General features: G+C 36.6%; 1 protein-coding gene across 2 annotated transcripts in view; it reads left to right on the top strand.

Annotated features, from left to right (window-relative positions):
* The first annotated feature begins 130 nt into the window (after positions 1-130).
* ctdspla (CTD (carboxy-terminal domain, RNA polymerase II, polypeptide A) small phosphatase-like a) overlaps positions 131-19,070 on the top strand; it is a 39,580-nt gene continuing 20,640 nt past the window's right edge. For both annotated transcript variants that reach the window (XM_043226472.1, XM_043226471.1), the window contains exon 1: positions 131-541. In XM_043226472.1, the coding sequence (XP_043082407.1) occupies positions 466-541 (76 nt within the window). In that variant the 5' untranslated portion in view covers positions 131-465. The remainder of the gene's footprint in view (positions 542-19,070) is intronic.

Genomic DNA, 19,070 nt, shown 5'->3' with positions numbered 1-19,070 from the left:
TGCCGATACCTAGCAAAAGTAACTGGATTAACTGTGGTTACCAGGTACATTTTTGTAAAGGGTAGTTTCACACGGTCTCGTCGCGTGTGTGCGCGCGCCTACACACACACACACGCGCTCGTGCGCGCGCGCACACACACACACACGCACAAGGGGAGAGAAAGCGCGGCTGCAGATCAGACTCTTTGTTATTACACACTCTGTCACCGATCTCCGTAGACCTCAAATCACACGAGGGCTGAAATGTCGCCGATTCCCGCCATCTGACAGGAGTATCCCGCGTCTCGCGTCTCGCTGCGTGATCGTGAAGTGTGTGTTGTATGTTTATTTGGATGCGGTGGGGTGAGATCGTGCGCGGTGTATGGTGCGTCTGCCATCTGGACTCACACCGCTAGCTCGCTAGCATCAGGCTAGCTGAAAATTATCAAAACAGAAGTGACCGAGGAGGAATAAAATCCCGTTTCCATGGACAACACGTCCATCATTACCCAGGTAGCAAATCCAAAGGAGGAAGAGATCCTTTCTTCTTGTCAAGAAAAAGGTAAGGCGAGTGACCGCTGTAAATTTGACTTGGTGTTGGATGTTTTTGTTTTGACAGCGGAATCACTGCGGCTTTACTGCTGATGCTCTTAAGATTTTATTAATCCATACGATTATATATTTTTGTATTTAATGTATTTTTTCTGTTTTATTCAAAAACATTATATATATATATATATATATATATATATATATATATATATATATATATATATATATATTTAGAAATAATAAACACACACACACACATATATATATATATATATATATATATATATATATATATATATAAATATATAAATAATGTTTTTTATTTTTATAATTAATAAACACACACCACACACACACACACACACACACACACATATATATATATATATATATATATATATATATATATATATATTCACACACGTATATATTCCTACGTTGCATACATTCGTTTCATGTGTCCATATATTGGAAATCGAGACTAAAATATTGAGTAAGAAATTGATTGATTTTTGTATTGTATGTTTGCCAGCTCCTGACTGAGAATATCAAAACAAGTGTTTCCAGCCTGCTGCCTTCTTTTCATGGTATTAAGCAGCAATCTGTTTGACATGAATGCACTGTACTTGATCACAGTTATTTTCCTAAGCATCAGAGCAAACAATCTTAATGCTTGCGCTAGAGCACTGTTAAGTGGATCAAATGATTTAATTCCACTGAACCTGAACTCAAAACATTGTAAAACTGGCTTTGCCATTTTGTTTTATGTTTTGATATGTACAGTATAGGGCTGTATGGTCACTCCTGCATGGTCTTCATGATGATTATGAATGTATTTTCCTGGTGTATGTGTGAATGCCAAGTCATGCGTTATCGCACTGGTCGGGAATGTCGATGGTTTTCTCACTTACTTTGTGGATGAAAGAATCAGTTTACCTGCTACTAAACATTTAATGATGGATTTTAATTTTAAACCATCACTTCTGGCCAAAATACCAGTATGCTTCCTACAGTAAAAAAGACTATACCCTGTTGTCCTTTCACATCAAAATACACCAACATATTCGTCTAGAACTGTTTTGGACTGCTTTCGCTCGTGAATGGTGCTTTATCTGTGCATATTTCTCTCCTGATTGAGACCAGATGATTTTTTTTTACTGGAGAACACAATATTATGGATAGAGGACTCCTATTTTATCCAGAAACAATGGTTCGATGGATTAATTTATTACTAACACACAGTTGTTCATTTAAGACAACGTTGTATCAGTTGACTTTCTTTTTGAAATTTGCAGCTCTTTTAAAGTAAGATTTATTTTACTCAATAAACTTTAGTGAGTTTGCCCAACAAATCAATATCTCCTCCCCCCTGGCACTTTTCCCAAGCGCTCTTGACGCGTTTTGAGTTTTTGTGGTCACCATCTGAAGCCTAATTCGGTTAAACTCCCGTTTTTTTCCAGTGTGTTAGTTGATTGAAAAAATGTGGCATCAAATCCTAATTGAATTCTAGAGCACTTGCATAGATCACGCGAAAAAACAAACTCCTACTTATACAGTTATCAGTGGCTTTTTATAATTGCTTCTTCGTTTAGCTAGTTCTCAAGAGAGCGTTTAGCCCCGTGGAGGTCTAGTGCCTGCTTAAGTCAACATGCCACGCTCTAATGTGAGATGAAGTTATGAGATTAGCCCAAAACAAATTAATGTGAGTAAATAAATCGCACAAATTATTTTCATGTGGCTCTCGGCTGCTTTTCTGAGGATAACGACACAATATAAACATTTTACAGCCACTTAGAGCGCAAACAGATGGTTGTCCACATGTTGGGGGTCTTGGAAGAGAGAGGAGCAGAAGGACGGGGTCTGGTTTTGGGACGTAAAACGGCCTCTCGCTGCTTCCCTGCGATGAAGTTGGATCAGTTGGCTGAGGATGCCTTCACGATGAGAAGTGAAGCCAGAGAGGATCACATGACAGAGGAATCCCTCGTGTCCTGATATCAATATCTTCACGAGCAGTTAACGTACTCCTTGATTTAAGAAGATGAGACAGGATGCCACTAAGCTTGAATTCTGAGAATTCAGTAAAATTGTTGGTTTCCCATGCTTGGCTCCAGAGATTAAATGCGTTCCTCTGTTTGTCAGCAAGGCATAGTTTGATGTTTGATGTGATGAAGTGGTAAAGCGGGGATCCTGAATTATTTTTAATCATCAATCGCCCTACATCTGTTCGTATAATCACTAAGACGTTATTACCATTGCCATAGGGGTCTACTCACTCCCGTAAGAGTGTATGCTTTCCTGCTTTTGAAACATGGATGCGTATAAATTAAGATTAAGGAATATTCTAGTTTAATACAAGGTAAGCATAATCACAAACACCAAATAATTTCAGCATGTCCTTTCGTTTCTTAAAAAAAGTGTACATTTGGGTTGAAGTGAGATAATTACACTGGAAGTGAATTAACATTTAATTCGATTTCGATAGACATACGGGAAACGTCTCGCATGGAGTTTTAAATCATGAATCTGTTATGCTTTTGGTGACAGAGAGTCAAATTCACGTGCTGAATTAGCATGCTGGCTAGCATTCATTTTCGTTCATCACGAACGTGTCAAACTAGTGATCAAAGACTATAGATTTTTAGCATTTGTTAAATTTGTCCCAGGAGGCCAGAACTGCACCGGCTTAAAACCCTAAAACAAACTACAAACATGGATGATTTAAACTTCACAGCTCAAATAATACCAGCCCGTTGCCACAGCAATTTTTTGCTGAATCATATGCCTTTTACTAGTTGCACAATTTGCATGAATTTGTATGTGAATTGACCTACACCAAAGTACAAAATTGTACTTGTGTGGTTATAAGAATTAGCCACCTCGTAAAATACGTACAAAGGTTAGACTAATACGCAGGCTTTACCAGAAGAATTCATGTAAATGCATTTATTTCTTAAGCTACATTGCTTTTTCTCCACAATTATCCCAATAGCCAGTTGTTTTACACACAAGGAGCAATTTTTGTCGATTTTGTGAAAATGCCAATGCTGTCAATTGAACATGGAAGTTTCATTTAGCTCGATATTATGTTTTGAATGAATTGTAGTCCATTCAATGGGGTTATGCGCCGTGACTTTTCATATAAAAAAAGATAAATGTAAAAACACTTCAAACCAATTTACTTGATGCAACAATATGACCAGCAATTCCCAGCAGCCTTTGATACTCAGAGCTTTCTGTGGGGTTACATTTAAAGAATCTCATTAAAAGAGGCCGCTGTCTCCTAGCTACAGCTAAAAAGGATAATGAAGCATAGCTTTCGAGGTTTGTCATGCAGAAACGCAGCCTCCCCTTTCCAAAATGAAGCTTTGCGCACTGGTCCCCTCGTATGGTGTAAAGCTTCCCTAACCCAGTGGCCTTGGACGTTGGCCCACACTTGCTGAATATTTCAAAGCCAGATGGGGCTATTTTCAGAAACCTATCGGTTTCATTGTAAGCGAAGAAGTGTCTGACAAATTCCTGTCGTGTTTAAAAGTACAGCGCTGGTGTTGGTGCTTATAGATTGCACCTTTATGCATAATGGATAGAGTTTAATGAAGTTGGCATTGGAATCGCATTGCTGAGGGATTCGGGACAAACGCCGTCACAGGTGATAAAGCGAATCCACTTGTAGACGCACATGATGGATGAGGTCATGGAGACTTTTAGGGCTTGTTAAAAGCTTTTTACCCTTAAGTCTTTAAGAAAAATAGCCAGTCAAGGTTAGGCCGTCTCCTTGCCACTTTATTTGGGAATACTCTCTCATTTTGCATTCTTGTTGCAGTCTTAGCCTTGCATACCGAATGTGGTCGGGCGTACAGTCTGGAGGCCTTTTTTGGTGTCTCAGTGAGCAGCAAATTGCAAATATGTGCTCATAATTCCGGTTGATTAGAGTACACATTATGTTTGTTTGCAAGGCACGAGGCTTTGTTTTGTCTTTCCACAAAAACCCATGTAGCATTAGCGCTAGGGAAATGGCCAGCTAATTTCAGGAAGCGCAAACTAATAGCATCAGACAGTCAGTATGAAACACTATTATCCAACCAACCGTAAAAAACAGTCCCTGTATCATCCATCTCTGGTTGGCGTCCAGCCTGTTTGGTTTATGCAGCTTGTTACATTATGGTTTATTAGGTTTATTGCAGGCTTCACAGTGTGAGGCAAACTTAGCAAAGGGTCATGATGAATCACGATGAGGGCGCATCAAAAAAAAAAAGTAATTACTGTAAATTTACAGATTTGAAATGCAGCTATTGATAATGTACAGTATGGAAAATTAATATTCATTTTGAAGTTTCAACAGTGTTATTAAATGAAGTATTATTGTTTTTTTGTTTTTTTAGATTAACTTTAAATGAGCTTTAGATGATGCCAACGTAAAGGTCCTTGCACACAGACTTTGAAATTTTCGTATGCTTCTTTCATGTTTTGTATATGTAATGCTTGCCTATCAAAATGCTGTTTAACAATGTGAAAACGCAGAAAATAGAACCTGATTGAATGGACATACGTTTCATACATATCGTATGATGGACATATGTTTCGGAGGCAGTGTGCAAACATGACCGACATAACATCAGGTTGTTGTTTTTGTGTTGTTGTTTTTTTTTATGTGCGAAATTTTGACAATGATCCTAAATCCAATTAGGGCTGGACGATATGACCAAAATTTACATCACAATATATTTCTTAATTTCGGTGGATACAATATAATTCCGATATCGATATGAACATAACACCTGACATAGAAATCTTTTTTCACATTATAAATGCCTTTATCATCAGTTTTGATAAATCTTAAGCACCCTTGCTAAATAAAAGTAATAAATTCTATACATTTCTATATTTTGCTGTACTTCGGATCAATTAAATGCAGGCTTGGTTAGCAGAAGAGAATGTGCTTCAGCCAGAAAGAAATGGTATAAAAGTGCTATAAGTCGCAGCAGAAAATAAAAAAATTTAACAATAACAAAAACAGAAAAATTTTGCCGGAGAGAGGCTTATTGAAAATACAAACTCATTCTCTTCCAGCAGGAGGCCCTGAGGTTTCTCCGGTAATGGCTGTAATCGATTCAGCTCTGATCGCAAACTCTATTTTATCAGAGAAAAATGAAAATGAAAATTTTTGAAGACAAACAGAAGACACCGGGGTCGCATTTTGATTTTGTGCTTTTGTGCTCATGTTGATTCAACGAAGTCAACCGCCACAAATAAATTAATGTGTGACAAACACTGGTAATGTATATTGAAATATTGGAAATGTGTTTACAAGGCATTTCATGTTTTATTGAAAATAATTATACCGCAATACGTATTGAATTATTGTCCAGCCCTTATTCCAATGTGAAAATATTAGCAAAAAATAGTGCTAATAAATTAAATAAAACTCTTAATATTGGCCTGTGATGAAAATCACACATCTCTACTCTTATATATAAATTTTTATCCATTTTATTTAAAAAAAAAGTAAAGGGAGTAATATTGTGAAATATAATTGTTCAAATATATTTATATTATTATAGCAAATCTTTTCAATTTGAACACATTTTATTTCTGTCCTTCTAAAATGCTGTTTTGATGCTCAAGTAAAAAATTTTATTATCAGTATTACAAACAATTGTGCTGCTCAGTATTTTTTACTGAAACTGTCAAACATCCAACTGCATTTTTTATCGATTTAATTAATCATTTATGAATAAATGAATGAATAAATGATCTATTATTTGAATAGTATAGTCTTTTTTTCCCCCAAAAATGTTGCATCTCAAATTCTTCTTTAAAGCATTAACGCTACAGTCATACAAATTCATATGGACGTCTATGAATAATTTAGGTGAGTGACATATTTCCACGTCATCGAGGAGATGTTCTATAAGGACGTCTCTGGCTTTTCCCATCATGCTCTGCTCTCTATAAATAGCCTTTTAGTACTCAATGTGCTAATAGAGTTCAGAATGAAGAGTTTCCCCGGCACTTGAAGGCTATCCCGAGGCTAGAGCCTCATGCCCTCATGGGATGAGATTGAACTGAATCTAATACACTGTAGTGCTTGACGCTTTAGTGTTGCGTTGCAGTCGGACTGGCCAGCTTTGCTCTAATACGTCTTAACTTTGTCAGGTATCATTGGATGAGCCGTTTACCTTAATCAGATTAGGAAGCGTCTGAGCATGGATGTTTATCCCCACACAGCTAACGCCACCTGCCAATTAGAAGCTGCTTGGCGTCTCCTACAGGATCATATTTTTAAATATTTCAAAAAATGTGCTCTGTAACAGGAAGAATCAAGAAGGCGTTGAGTCTGGTGAAGAGTTTGAGGCGTATGTGACAAATGGTCCATTTTAAAGATCAGGCCCTCTGTCAAAAACCTCTTCAGTTGTCTTTCAAACACCTTTCCTCCTTGTAATTGGTCCGATCGTCTCAAAAGACATCGTCACTGAATGCTCAGTGGATTTGTGGATTCTGGAAGGCTGCACGGAGGTGTTGAAAGGAAGAGAGGAGGAGAAATACTTTTGGCGGTCCGGCCAGCCAGAAGCCATCAGGGTCAGATAGAGTGGGTGGGCTTCTCTTCCGCTTTTGTAATGATACCCACCGGCACCCTCCAGAGGTCTTCATTTGATGGAGCTTAGTGTGTATTTACGTGTTGGTATATGTTGTTAGTGTGAATGTGTGAATTACTACGCCTGCCTCAGTCTTGCAGTATTTAGCACCTCCATAGACTAGCAGTAATAAATTAGTGTTTCGGCATATGTTTGTGCTAGCTGTGTTATTTCTGCAGCAGATCTCTTGCGTGTTGTTTGAGCTTTGTTTTCGGTTTGTTTTGGAATGAATGTTGGTTGACATTCCAGCAATAGTACAGAGAAGGCATTCAGTGCCAGAAATAATACTGTGTTTTCATGAATTTTCATTTCTTTTTCTACAACAAAGGTTTTCAGTAATAATATAATTTAGTTTTATTTAATTTTATCAAAACGACTTCTGTTTTTGTTCTTATGTTTATTTCATATAATATAAATGTAATAGTTTATTAGTAATGTTTTGCATTGACAGATTAATAGCTGGAAATAATGCTGTATTGTAACAATTACATTTTTATTTTTATTTTTATTTTTATTTTATGAAAACAGAACATACCGAAACAGAGTAAAATAATGAAAAAAATGTTTTTATTGTAGTTAACATTTTATAAATTGAAATTGACAAAAAATTGATTTTTAGAATTAAAAGAATATGAATGGATCCAGAAAAATAAACCTTTTAAGGTGGGGAAAAAAGAAAACCTAGAAAAATGTTTATTTCACCATTTCAATTAAATTGACATGGTTTTTGAAAAAAAAAAAAAAAGAAATTCTTTTATTTGGGGGAAAAATTAATAGAATCTGTTATTAATTTTTTTAATTTTTATTCCTATATTTGTTAGCTTATTCAAGCCTATTATAAGAATATGAGCCTTAATTATAATTACGTTACACTATAGGTTACACTGTTCTCACAGCAGCAGAAACCGCCATTTCCTCCAGCTGCAGGAGTCTTCCGTATCAGGCATACCGACATTTGCTCTGTGGGCAGCCAGAGGTCCCCTGGGCTCAGAGAGCTTTTCTCTGTGAATGTGTCTTAAACTGGGTATAATGGCTCAAGATCACTCCATTTGTTAAGGGTTAATGGTGGCTTGCAACAGAAGATTGTCAAAAGCGAACAACATTGAAGCAGGCTGGGACATGACCAAAAATGCTGCGATGATGTTGACATCGTTTCAAGCACAGCTGCCTTTTGAATCAGATCATTTTAAACTGGCGGATCTGTGGTGAATGGATAAAGTACTCGCAGACACAGAGCCTCCTACACCCAGGCGTCAATATTATTATAGCTCATACTTCTAAAGTTAGAGCTTTGAACTTTGCCGCATGATCCTTCCCACACATTTGTGCTACAGATGTGAATGATACCTCAGACGATGCAGATCATCGAGAAGAGGTGTGCTACTGTATTATTTTTCTAACTGATCATTTTTTGTGCTTGGTGTTGAAATGGGGGAAATGCTGAAGAGATCCAATTCAGTTTTAGAGTCCAGACTTGGGAATTTTGGTTATTTGTTTTTAGAATTTAAGCTGTTGCACAAAACCAATTAGCAACCAAATAAACTTGTTAAATTCCATTCGGAACACCTTAGCAGCTGCCTACCAATAACCTGGTAACCATCTACAACACTAGCAATATGTTTTGTAAGCTCAAATCTCCTCGCGTTTTATTTTTTTGACCATAACTAGTAAGCAACCCCCGCCCCAGAGCAACCTAGAAGCTACATAGCAACAAGCTTTAAAAAAACTCATTGCAACGCCTTAGCAACAACCCAGAACCCAGTAGCAACATGGCGGCATGTTGTGTATGTCGAATCCCACATTTCCTTCTTTGGATCCAGGTCTATTAAACAGCCACTCGGAACCACCCAAGCAACTGCGTGACAGTGTGCTAAAAACACTCAGAAAAACCTTGGCTACACCCTGAAAACCATCCAAAAAGCCCCAAAAATGTGGCAGCAGCATTTTAATGGTCAAGCTCACTCACATTTTCTTCTTTTGATTCAGACTAGCAAGCAATCACCCAAAACACCCTAGCAACTGCATGAAAACAAGTAGGAAGGTATTTTTTTGGTCATTTCCATTTCCACTTTCATTTTTTTTTTTTTAATTGTGACCATACAGCTGGGTTTGTATGGTCATATTTTCTTCTTTAGATTTCGGCCAATAAGAAACTTCCCTTAGAAATCACATAACCACGCTCTAAGGCCTTGTTAAGACTATCAGCCCAAATCCAATCATATCTGGATGATTCGTGCATTCAAATCCCATTCCTGGAAATCTGTTTCAGTTTGACCGGTCAGATTGGATTTACTGTATAGTTTTTTACATTCTCAGCCCACGGAAGCATAAACAAACATGTTAAATGTTTTTGTAGAAACAAGCTTGTGTTGTTGTGAAGTGCCAGTCAAAAAGACAATGTATGGCCAGTATGCGTACCTCTTTGAGTTTTGAAACGCAGAATAAAGTCGCACGTTGGCGACTTATAAGACGAATATAACAGCACAGTATCGTTGCCGTAGAAACCAAGGCACATTCTGTAAAACGAAAGAGTGCTTCTCGACACGCAAATCAGTCATGAACATTTGTGGACAGTCAGTCATCTAGATCAGATTCCTTAGCAACTGCTTAGCAACACCCTTGCAACCATTAGCAATATGGCAGCATGTTTTGTATGGTCCACTCGTATTTTTTATGAAGATGTAAAAATTAAACATTTGGAAGGTTTTTGATGACCAAAAACAACGGTGGGATTGAAGTAAAATTCAGACGACCTGCTTTTAAACACCATCCTGCGCGCGTCTCTCACTATTCAAATCTATCAATTTTTAATGTTTCTTTTTCTAATAAAGTCACGTAATGAGTGAATTATCATGCCCCTTAATTTCGTTTTCACAGAGAAAATTCGAATTTTCTCTCTGAAAGGGCACGTCAGAGGAGAACGCTTAAAGTGTAGGTCAGTAAAACAAAGGCACTCTGAATGAAATCTGAGAGAATGTCTGGTGAGTCTTCAAAGTGAAGGGTGAACTACATTTAACAGTGAGCCTGTCTCCTGAGAGATGTATAAAGTGGAGCAGTGGTGCTGTAGGGGAGTGTTTGTGTGTGATTACCTGCTTTCAGCAGACAGGACCACTCCACTAACCCGCATGTGACCACTGACATTCTCAGAATTCAATAACAGGGAAGCCCTACTGAATTTAGAGATGACAATCTGTATTCCAGTCGTGGGGAATCCACCCGTCAATCCAGGCTCTTTTATTTGCATTGAAATCAGCTTACAGACACGCGTCTCTTTGTCAGACTGTCATTGTCACCAACGTGCCCTTTTTGAAACGGTCCCGAGAGACTTCGCCTGGATCAGATGCTAATGTCAGAATCAGTGCGACGCAGAGACAGAGCGCGAAACATATTGTGTGCAGTAGTCCTGCATCTGCTATCTCCGCTCTTTTTTTTTTTTTCTCCCTCCCACCTCATCTGCTCTGCCTCTGCTTTTCCAAAACAACGTGGGACGTGTTGTGTAACAGGGTTGAATAGTCACATCTCTCTTATTATTTTCAGCGGCTAATTCCACCGTGCCTGTCACATCCTTCTTTTCTTCAGCTGCAGTAATGTGGCCGCGGGGTCTGGAGTGGTCTTGTCAACGATGTGGTACATGGCAAGCTCGCATGAGAAAAGAAGTGTTTATCCACACCGATACTGTCACAATTGAGCAGATTGAGAAAAAGAGTCTTTGCTTCATTGTTTGTTGTGGGTACAGGCAGTGCATTTCCCACCATATAATACCATTTATTTATTTATATATATATATATATATATATATATATATATATATATATATATATATATATATATATATATATATATATATATATATATATTTATTTATTTATTTTTATTTGTAGATATATCAGTACATTTTTATCATATTCTTTTTATTTGAAATGTATATATTGAGATACGTTGAATATATTTATAATATGCAAGCTCATTTATTCATGCCATTTTTATGTTTAGATTTCCAGCGATGTTCTTTTAATGCTTACTTCAAGTTATGCCTAAAATGTTATGTATAATGTATTATGTATTATTGAATATAACTTTTCATACTGTACATCATACTGTACATCATAAGTTTATTGTAGCAATTAAAATAATTGTATGTTTTGACATTTATTTTATACAGATGTTATTTATTATTTTCAAACATAGCATTTAAATTATTAATGGATAATCTGTATCGACTAGAATTTTAATACAAGTACTGAGTGGATTTTTTTTTTTATTTTATAATTGACCAACTCTTGCCTGAGATTGATCATATCTTATTTCAACACTTATTGTAACACTTTTTTTTTTTTATAGTGTCTTTGTTACACATTACTTGTATTAATGCCAAACACTAATGTTAAGCCTAAACCTATAGTAAATACGTGTTTTTAATTAATATTATTCTATACTTAAATGCATAATTACACTGTAAGGACACACCTTAAAATAAAGTGTAACCTTAAAATGCATTAGTCCGCTATACATCACAACACATGCATTGTTTTAAAGCTAGCCCACAAGCTTCAAAAGACGCTGTATTATAGGAATGATGCTTGTTTTAGCGGGATGTGTTTTTAATCCTCATAAAAAGGTTCAAGACTAAACTTTGATATTACTTTTCCTCACACGTTACGTAACACTGTATTATTAAACCAGCATGAAATACACACCAAGGAATGCTGTCTTACCTGAAAGAGGCAGAAGGCCTTGTTTGTTGTTTATAATGATGAATTCAAAAAACCAACGACTGTAAATGTGTCAGTTTTCTTATCTCCTGAAAATAAGCTAATTTGCCGAAGCTGCGTCTTACCGGCTGCCTTTCTGTCCGCCTTATTCCTCATAAACTCAGTTGATTTGTGTTGCCTAAGTTTGATTAAAAAGAATTTATCAGTTTGCAAAATCACAGCTGACACAGAACCGCTTACAATGGAAGCCTACGGGCCGATATGTTTCCCTGGACTTCCACTGTAAACATTTATCCGTCAACACAGTTTTTTTGTTTGTTTTTAATAGAAACATTGCTTAAAAGACAATTGGAGTGTTTAAATGCGTCTCAGCCTTATAATCAGACTTCAAACGCCAGCACTTCTCTGCTTCCTTGTCTCACTCAATGCATTGTAATGAATAGTTTCCTGACGGATCGTTCTTCTTTTAGGCCTCTCACTTAGTGCGCTTGTTAAGACGTTGTCTAAGGCAGTGGAGCGAAGCATTGGATTGCAGTTCTGCTGTACCCAGCCTCACTTCGTATGTTTGTATTTTCAGACTCACCTGGTCCAGCCTGAGGTTGAGTGTAAGGAGCTCCCTGCCTCAAGGTGATGCTTTGAGTCAGTACGTCATGTGTTTGCTTTCACGCTGCAATTGTCTTTGCCCTCACAAAGCTAACAAACGTAATTGCTAGTCATCTCCAAAGCAAGATGACAAGCACTTTGATGCCAATCGTTTGGGCAGGCTTCAAACAAGCGCTTACTTGACATCACAAGAGGTGACTTTCGTTTCGTTATCGAAAAACAGGCTGATAGACTTCTGCACTTCTGTTCAGCAATGAAGCTGGGTCTACTGCAGCATCACGGTAAAATAAAATATATTTAACCGCATATTTGAACGGAATATGATAAAATGTTAGGTGCAGCAAAAAGCAATCTCACGGTTTAGTGGGGAGCTTCATACAAAGAGCATCCCGCCAAACGGTTATACTGTAACAAGCATCATTTACATAATACAGTGCCTTTCGAAGCCCATGACTTACAAACGGTGCAGGTGTTGTGATAGTTCTAGCAGGCTTGAAGAACTATGAAATAAGATCCGGTCAATCGCAGGCACTTAAACCGTGTTAATTATAGCTTATTTACACTACAGCAAGAAAAAATATCAACTTAAACCAATTTGGCCGCACCGTCCTGTGTTTGTGTGGGCTGCCAATCTGATGTGTTAATTTAGTTATGGGAAATATTTTTTTAAAATGTATTATTTATGCAGTTGCAATTGCAGCGTAAATGCATTCACGCCACCTCTGAGCTGCAGTAAAAGTTTTGGGGGTCATTTATCGGCCGAATATTGATTAATTGATGCATTGCAAGCACACACACATAAATGTATTAATTTAATTAAAAAATTTATAGCTTGACAGACTGAATTATAATATAATTTTGATTATTTTTTTTAAATGTGTATTTCACTTTATATTCCCTTTTTATATTTTTTATTTAGGAAAAAAATATTTTTTTGCCACTTTTTTTTTTTTTTTAAACATTAAACATTTTTAAACATAATTGTCTCCAAATTATAATTCATTAAATGAAAAATCCCCAAACTGAAAATGCACTTAATTCTTAATTTACTAATTGTTTATAAATACACAGATGTTTTAATGTAAGTTTAACATTTTTGACTATATGTATTAAAATATAGATTGTATTGCTTTATGTATATGTACGGATTAGTAGGGGCAGTCACGAACAAGGTGCTTCTACAGATGACAGGAACAGTTCACTATAATCAACAGTCATTTATATCTTCATCAGCCGGCTGTCTTGGCCCTCTGATGTCCTCTGGTTTACATCATCCTAACAGACCTGAGACCGACAACGTGAGCTTGCACACCGAATATGCAACGATTTAAAACCCTATGATGTAAGACATGGATCTTTACTACTCATCCGGCTGATTAAATGAGGAACTAGCCGGAAAGAAGACTTGAGCAATTGGCTTCACTACGACAACACGAGTTGTTTTGAGTCAAATGATACAGCGTAAAAGGGGTATACAGTTAATCTCTTTCTCATTTTTCCTCTTTCGTATCTGCTTTCGAAACAGAACCGCGAATAGATTTGTGAACTTGTTGCCTCAATTCTTGGGTTTGCTCACAAGCGAGCCGAACGTCTTAATTATTAAAGCAACAACTGAGCAGGCGTTTGATTCTTAACCCGGCCCTACCCTCTCTCTCTCTGTTTCTGCATCCCTCTCTTCTTTAACCTTTCCCCCATTTCCTCCACGCCACTCTCCTCTCACAAACACGCAGACCACAGTCGGTTTTGACCCCTGAAGCTGGGGGTCCGTGTTCTTTGCAGATGGGCATTTTTCCACACTGTGGGTCAGAGGGTTATTATCTCTTCCTGTCAGGAATGTAAGGAATTTCCTGTGCGTTCCTCTTCCGGCTGTGAGAGAACATGCCCACCCATGTGATCGCTCGGCATCGGATTACCTCACTTGCTGACTGTGGGAATGGTCCGTACGTGATGAAAACAAAGCTTTCATTTGCTAACCTGGAAACCGCAGACAGGGAGAAGGGAGTTGCTAGGATTTGTCTTTGCAGCTCTTGTTTTGATGAGCGAGAGTTCCCTGTGTATTTCAGTTTTCGGCACTGCGATTACCCAAAAAGACAACTGTCAATCAAACGTCAGTGCTTTTGGAACCTCAGCCCTTGCAGACTTGGTTTTCTGTCATTTGTTGTCTGCAGGATGATTCAGAGGTTTTGTCTCTACACTCTGTATCCTTTGGTATCTGTTCACGGTCTAGAGTTTTTATCCTGAACAAAACTCTAGAAAGGTTCGAGATTGTAGCTAGCTTTGAGTAGGAATCAAAATACTAATACTAATAATGATTATTTTTATGATGAAGATGATGATTAGAACTAAACAAAAATATTAAAATAATAACAATTGCCCAAAAGGTCGACTTCAGTTTCAGTTTTAGGAACATGATATAGTGTAAAGTAGGAGTTGACCTATATTTTATATGGTCCGATATGAATTTTACAGATTTATCTGATAGCTAGGTTGGACCACACTGATTTATACTGATTAATAAGCCAATAGTTTTTAAAATGAATACTCAATACAAAATAAGTAGTGCTGCACTAGAACAAAAAAATATATAATACCTTGTAAATTAATAATTATATAAAAATAATTCGTCATTAATGTTAACAAAAGCAGCTTAAGAATGAAAACGAACAAGAAACGGCTTCTATTCTACAGCTTTTATCAGTAATTAAGGTTACAAATGGACTCTTATTGTAAAGTGTTACCATTTCATATCAACAGTCATGCTAGAGATGACCATTTTTAAGTATCTATTCTAAAATCATAGTATTGAAATTTCATACATATGGATATTGTATACTCTCACAGTTTAACTGCTTCTGTTCTGAAACACTTGATGATTGTCTATGATTATCTAATCAAAATAACAAGATATGTCAGTCACACACTGGCAAGTGCAGCTCTTGGACAACTCAACGCTATTGGGTATCAAACACACACACACACACACACACACACACACACACACGTTCAGTTCAAGCAGCTGTTTATTTGATCACCAATTGGAAACAAGTTTGCTTTAAGAAAGATCAAACAGCGGGATAAGTTTGAGGTTTGCCGTTAACACCAGCAGAGCAAACATAAAGTGCAAGATTTTATTAGAGCCACAGAAGGACTGTGTATGAATGTTGTTGTAGAATATGATGTATGCAGCAAAAATATGTTAGATTACATTGGCGAATTGTTATTAAACCAATAGGCGAGCTTGAACAGTTAATTAACATTAACGGTTATTTAATTAGACTTTTTAAATTGTGATATTTAATTATGATTAGACATTTTTACTTTAAACTTGGCTTGCTGTGAGCGCAGTTGTGCTGTTTGTCTTTCGGTTCCAGATACCTTTACTTGTATTATTTCTATCAATAATGAATGGCCCCCTTCAACATCTAGGCCACTAGGGGGCCACGGCCCACAGGTTAAAAATCACTGCATTAAACAATCAACTTTTTTTTTTTTTTCTTCCAAAACCAAAAACAACTCAAGGCGACATTAATTTTATCTTTTGTTCGCAACAGGCAATTCTCATTACATGTTTGGGAAGACGGTTGGCACGTGGTGTTCACAAATGTTATAAATGATCCAGACATGCAGCACATGCAGAGGTTTGCTACAAGCCCAGCTGCTCCGAGACGCTGAATATCTCTAGTGTGTAAAAAAAACACACACACACACCGCCACGCTTCCCTCTGAAATATGCAGCTCATGTATTTAATTCCATTGCAGTTTTCCTAAATTGATAATCACGCTAAGCCTTAGCACAATTTCGGTTTTATGTTGATTAATCGCGCTGCCCTAATCTCTGCTTTGTTAGACAAATGCTCGCATTCATGAAAACAGACATCTGTTAACTACAGTTTGTGGAGTGAGGTTGAATTTGAATAGAATAAACAACACTTCTTCACACTGTAGCAAGGACGGCACCGCCATGCAAACCGACTCCAGCCGCATTCCTGTGGTCAGCCAGAGAATATGTTTTTAGATGGGTGTGTGTGTGTGTGTGTGTGTGTGTGTGTGTAGAGAAAAGCCTGCTTGTGTTGGACGGATGGTTACAGCGGCCCACCTCCTGTTTGCCCCCCTCCTTCTGTCTCTTCCTCCGGTGTCCTTCCCACCTGCATATTATTAGACTGCCGTCCAGGGCAGGCGATCAAGGCGGGAAAATACCAACAGCCTCAAAATGGAGGCCCGGGAGGGAGGGATCACACAGGAACGGTGTTTTGGGAATGTGAGCGTGTGTTATGACAGACTGTGTATCCTCGGTAGACTCGGTTACTCATTATAATAAGCCTGAGAACTTTGTTCAACAGTGCAATTATGTTTTAAAATACTCTATTAAATCTCTCTGACTAGCGTTTCTGTGCGGAAGGTCGTTCGGCTCGTTTACATCTCGTTATGCCTGAGAGCCCAGCTTGTCAACTGACAGGTAATTATAGTTAGATAGAAATCAGAGGGCCTAATAACTCTGTCTCTATCTTTGGAGTGTCTTTGGAGACTCCCCTTAAATTAGTTTTTAAACAAGTAGCCTGCCTTACGGTACAAGACGCTTGCTGCTTGTGTGCCTTTTTTTAAATACAAAATACCAGAATAAATTTGACATTTTTTTTTACATTTTTATTTTATTTTATTATTTTATATTAAAAGCTTTTCCCTTAATTCTGCTTGGGACACCTTGTGTGACACTTCCTTTAGAATGAAGGGAACAGCGACAATTTGCCTTGTTCAGTTTCAACAACATTAATTATATATTAATTAACCAATAGATTTTCTGAGTCCGCAATATTGTCAGTGATTTCTTACGAAATAAAAAAAAGGAATATCTGAAGTAACACATTTTTATAATCATCTTAATTTTCTACACTCCTAATGTGTGCACTCATACAGTACTTAGGGGAAGCAAAAATAGAAATATATGAGAGAATTGTGTAAATTGACAATTTTTTCCTGTATTGTACTGTATTTATTATATTTAAAATGTTGGTGTTTGTGTTTATTTAAAAATGTCATACTTTTGATTTACATGACAAATATTTTATCAACTTCTTTTTTTTAACTTTTAATTAGTGCTGTCATACTGTTAATCGTGATTAATTGCATCCAAAATAAGCATTTATGTTTACATGTGTGTGTGTATATATATATATATATATATATATATATATATATATATATATATGTATATATAATAAACACACACACACATACATTGTAATATTTAACAAATATTTACATGTATATATTTTCATGTAATTTAGATAATATATAAATATAAAAGTTACATAGTTTTCCTCAATATATACATGCGTGTTTTTGTTTTATATACACACAATAAATATATTTGTATGCGATTAATAGTTTAGACATCCTACTAATACTTTTAAAATATGTGAATGACCTGTTATGATTTGTCTTTGTGTGTAAAATGAACAGTGTCCCCTACATACTGAATAATTTATACATATTGATACAAGACATTTGCTTTGGACTATTTATTTAAAAGAAATAATAAAATCCATAATATCTTGCCTCACTTTTAATGCAGTCTCTTGTGAAAATAGTAGCAAGTGACATGCTGTACTCACACAGGTGGTTAATAATGGTTCTAGCCAAAGCTTGTTGTTTAGGGATCATCATAAGGACTGAAGTACTTGGGCAGGACTGAGTCCTTTTCAACCTCATCAAGCTGTACCGGGCCACAGGAAGCGGATTTCCTCATGGTCTGATGTGACCTTATGTGTTTTCCAATAGCAGTAATCAGACAGATGCTGTAAGCTATTACCCTAATGCTTCTTCCATTATGAGATTGAGACCCGCTTGGCTCACGGGTTTTATTTTTATTTAACCTTTATGTAAAGAGGTTAGGTGCACTGAGATTTAAAAGCTTTTGGACAAGAGATACTGTGCTGCCAAGACCATCAATGGCACAAAACGTTTTGGAGAAACAAAAGCCTCACGTAATTAGATAAAGTACTAATTCAAGTGAACTAATTTAACTTACGCTCATTTTTGACCCCGGACCACAAAAACAGCAATAAATGTCACTTTCAAATGTATCGTCTGCTGAAATAAACAAGCTTTTTTTAATTGATATATGGTTTGCTAGGATAAGAGAGTATTTGGCTGAGAAATAGCTATTTGAAAATCTGGAATCTGCAAAAAATATATTGAAAAAAAAAATTGTATAAAATAGTCCAAACGTTTAGCAATGCATCAGAAATTAGGTTTTGATATATTTACGGTAGGGAGTTAACAAAATATCTTAATGGAACACTTAATATTTTGGCATAAAAGAAAAATCGATCATTTGTACTCATACAGTGTATTTTTGGCTATTTGCTTTTGCAAATATACCGTGCTGGTTTTGTGATCCACGGTCACATTTTATAATCATACAATTTTATAAATAGGGACGGCATATATATATAATATGTCTTGACATCAGCTATTACGTGGCTCAGATTATAAGAGCATGAGTAAAGTATTGAGTAAAATAATATGCATGATACTTTTATTAAACCAAACAATGCCTTTACAAACTTCTATCTTGTGTTGATGTATTCTA

The sequence above is a fragment of the Puntigrus tetrazona genome, chromosome 24, assembly GCF_018831695.1.
Source record: "Puntigrus tetrazona isolate hp1 chromosome 24, ASM1883169v1, whole genome shotgun sequence".
Lineage (NCBI taxonomy): Eukaryota > Metazoa > Chordata > Actinopteri > Cypriniformes > Cyprinidae > Puntigrus > Puntigrus tetrazona.
Note: the sequence above shows the minus strand (reverse complement) of the source record. Positions and strands in the feature narration are given on the sequence as shown.